The 2,054-nt window shown below is 48.8% G+C and overlaps 1 protein-coding gene across 1 annotated transcript; it reads left to right on the top strand.

Moving 5' to 3' along the window:
* Positions 1-389: 389 nt before the first annotated feature.
* PRND (prion like protein doppel) lies at positions 390-923 on the top strand. Its single transcript, XM_075993351.1, has one exon. The coding sequence runs from the start codon at positions 390-392 to the stop codon at positions 921-923; it is 534 nt and encodes a 177-aa protein (XP_075849466.1).
* Positions 924-2,054: the final 1,131 nt, after the last annotated feature.

The raw sequence follows: 2,054 nt of genomic DNA, 5'->3' as shown, positions 1-2,054 counted from the left end.
TCCTCTTGATTTGAAAGGCTTGGGAGCGCCAAAGAAACCCTACTTGTATTGAGTCAGTACTCATTTATTTTCCCATGCATATTCAAAGGCTTTATAATTGCCAGTTGCAGCTTCTTATCTGCCTGAGAACACCAGGATGGTGGCCCTGAGTGAATGTCATCCCAGGCAACAGCAAAAAAGAAAAAAAAAAAAAATTGATGTTCGAGTTAACCTTTCACAGCCCGAGCCTGGGGAAACAATTGTGCTTTTGAGAAAATATAAATAGCACAAGGGTGCAATTCCCTGGCTTATAATCTCCCACACTGGGGGAGGGGGGCTGGTGCAGGGAGGGGGGAGGGGGTCCCAGGGGAAGCTCACTGCCTGCCGCGTCTCCCGCAGATCCTGACACGATGAGGAAGCATCTGGGCGGATGGCGGCCGGCCATTGTCTTTATCCTGCTCTTCAGCCACCTCGCCGTGGTCAAGGCCAGGGGCATCAAGCACAGAATCAAGTGGAACCGGAAGCCCCTGCCGAGCACGGTGCACATCACCGAGGCCCTGGTGGCGGAGAACCGCCCGGGAGCCTTCATCAAGCAGGGCCGGAAGCTGGACGTCGACTTCGGGGAGGAGGGCAACAGGTACTACGAGGCCAACTACTGGCAGTTCCCCGACGGCATCCACTACGACGGCTGCTCTGACGCCAACGTGACCAAGGAGGTGTTCGTGGCCAGCTGCATCAATGCCACCGTGGCGGCCAACCAGGCCGAGTTCGCGCGGGAGAAGCAGGACAAGCTGCACGAGCGCATCCTCTGGCGGCTGACGCGGGAGCTCTGCTCCGTCAAGCGCTGCGAGTTCTGGCTGGAGCGCGGGGCGGGACTGCGGGTCGCCGAGGACCGGCCGGCGGTGCTCTGCCTGCTGCTGCTGCTTTGGCTCTTGCTGCGATAAGCCCGCTCCCCGGCCCAGCCCCGCAAGTGCGCTGAAGGTACCAGGGACCGTGATCCTGCCCGCTTCCAATGTCGCTCCCAAGTGTGTTTGCATTCGGCAAGTGTGAGTGTGTGTGTCCATCCCCTGCAGGCGCCACCGGCTTCTTCATCGCTGCGTTCTCAGCTCCCAGTGGAGGGCCTGGCGCACCATACTAGGTAACAAATGTTTGATGAATCCATAAATGAACGCATCAGGAACTGTGCCAAGCACTTCATCATACTTCCCAACAACTCTTAGAGGTGGGTGTTATTCCCGTTTTACAGATGAGGAAACTGAGGCTCAGAGAGGTGAAGCAGCTCACCCAGAGTCACGCAGCTAGAAAGTGGCAGAGCTGGGATTCAAGCCCGGCTTGTCCAACCGCAGGTTTTCTGTTCTGTCCGATCCCAGAGCTGTCTCACTATCACTTTATGGCTCTAAAGGACATAAATCCAAACATATCTCTAAGGAAACTGTAGAAGCTCCACTTTTAAAAGCAAATGGAAAGACCTGAGCCTACGGCTGTGTGCTTTGATACCTTGTTACAGAGGTTATTTTAATCATTCTAATTAAACTAAAATACAATAAAGAAATTAAACGAACATAGAAATAAAGCTAGACAAAGCCCAGAAATCACATTGTAAGGAAATAGTGCCGAGATGATCCCCAGAACAGACCTACTATACAGCAGGTTGTGTCTGTGGCATGAAGATTTTCTTTTTTTCTTTTATTTTTTTTTTTACAGAAAGTGTAAGTGTTTGCTGTTCCCATTCCTGAAATATTCCATGTATTTAAGAAAAAAAGTTTTAATGACACATTTGCTTCTAATGTCCCCCTATCCTATGTACACATTTTATATATACCCATAAAAACTTCTATTAATATGCACCCTTTATATAGGTGCTCTGCACAATCTCAATCAGCCCTTTTAACATCACTTCTGTAAACCATGCATCACTACAAAAATGTAAGGTTAAAAAGAAAGTGTGTCTTTAGGGAAACCCAACAAACAATTCATTCATGCCATAAGCAAGACTTTTGACACCACCTTATTCATTAAAAATATGTATAACAAAATCTGAATATAATTTAAAATCAAAATAATAAATCTAACGC

The sequence above is a fragment of the Microcebus murinus genome, chromosome 16, assembly GCF_040939455.1.
Source record: "Microcebus murinus isolate Inina chromosome 16, M.murinus_Inina_mat1.0, whole genome shotgun sequence".
Classification (NCBI taxonomy): domain Eukaryota; kingdom Metazoa; phylum Chordata; class Mammalia; order Primates; family Cheirogaleidae; genus Microcebus; species Microcebus murinus.
This window is presented reverse-complemented; position numbering and strand designations above follow the sequence as displayed.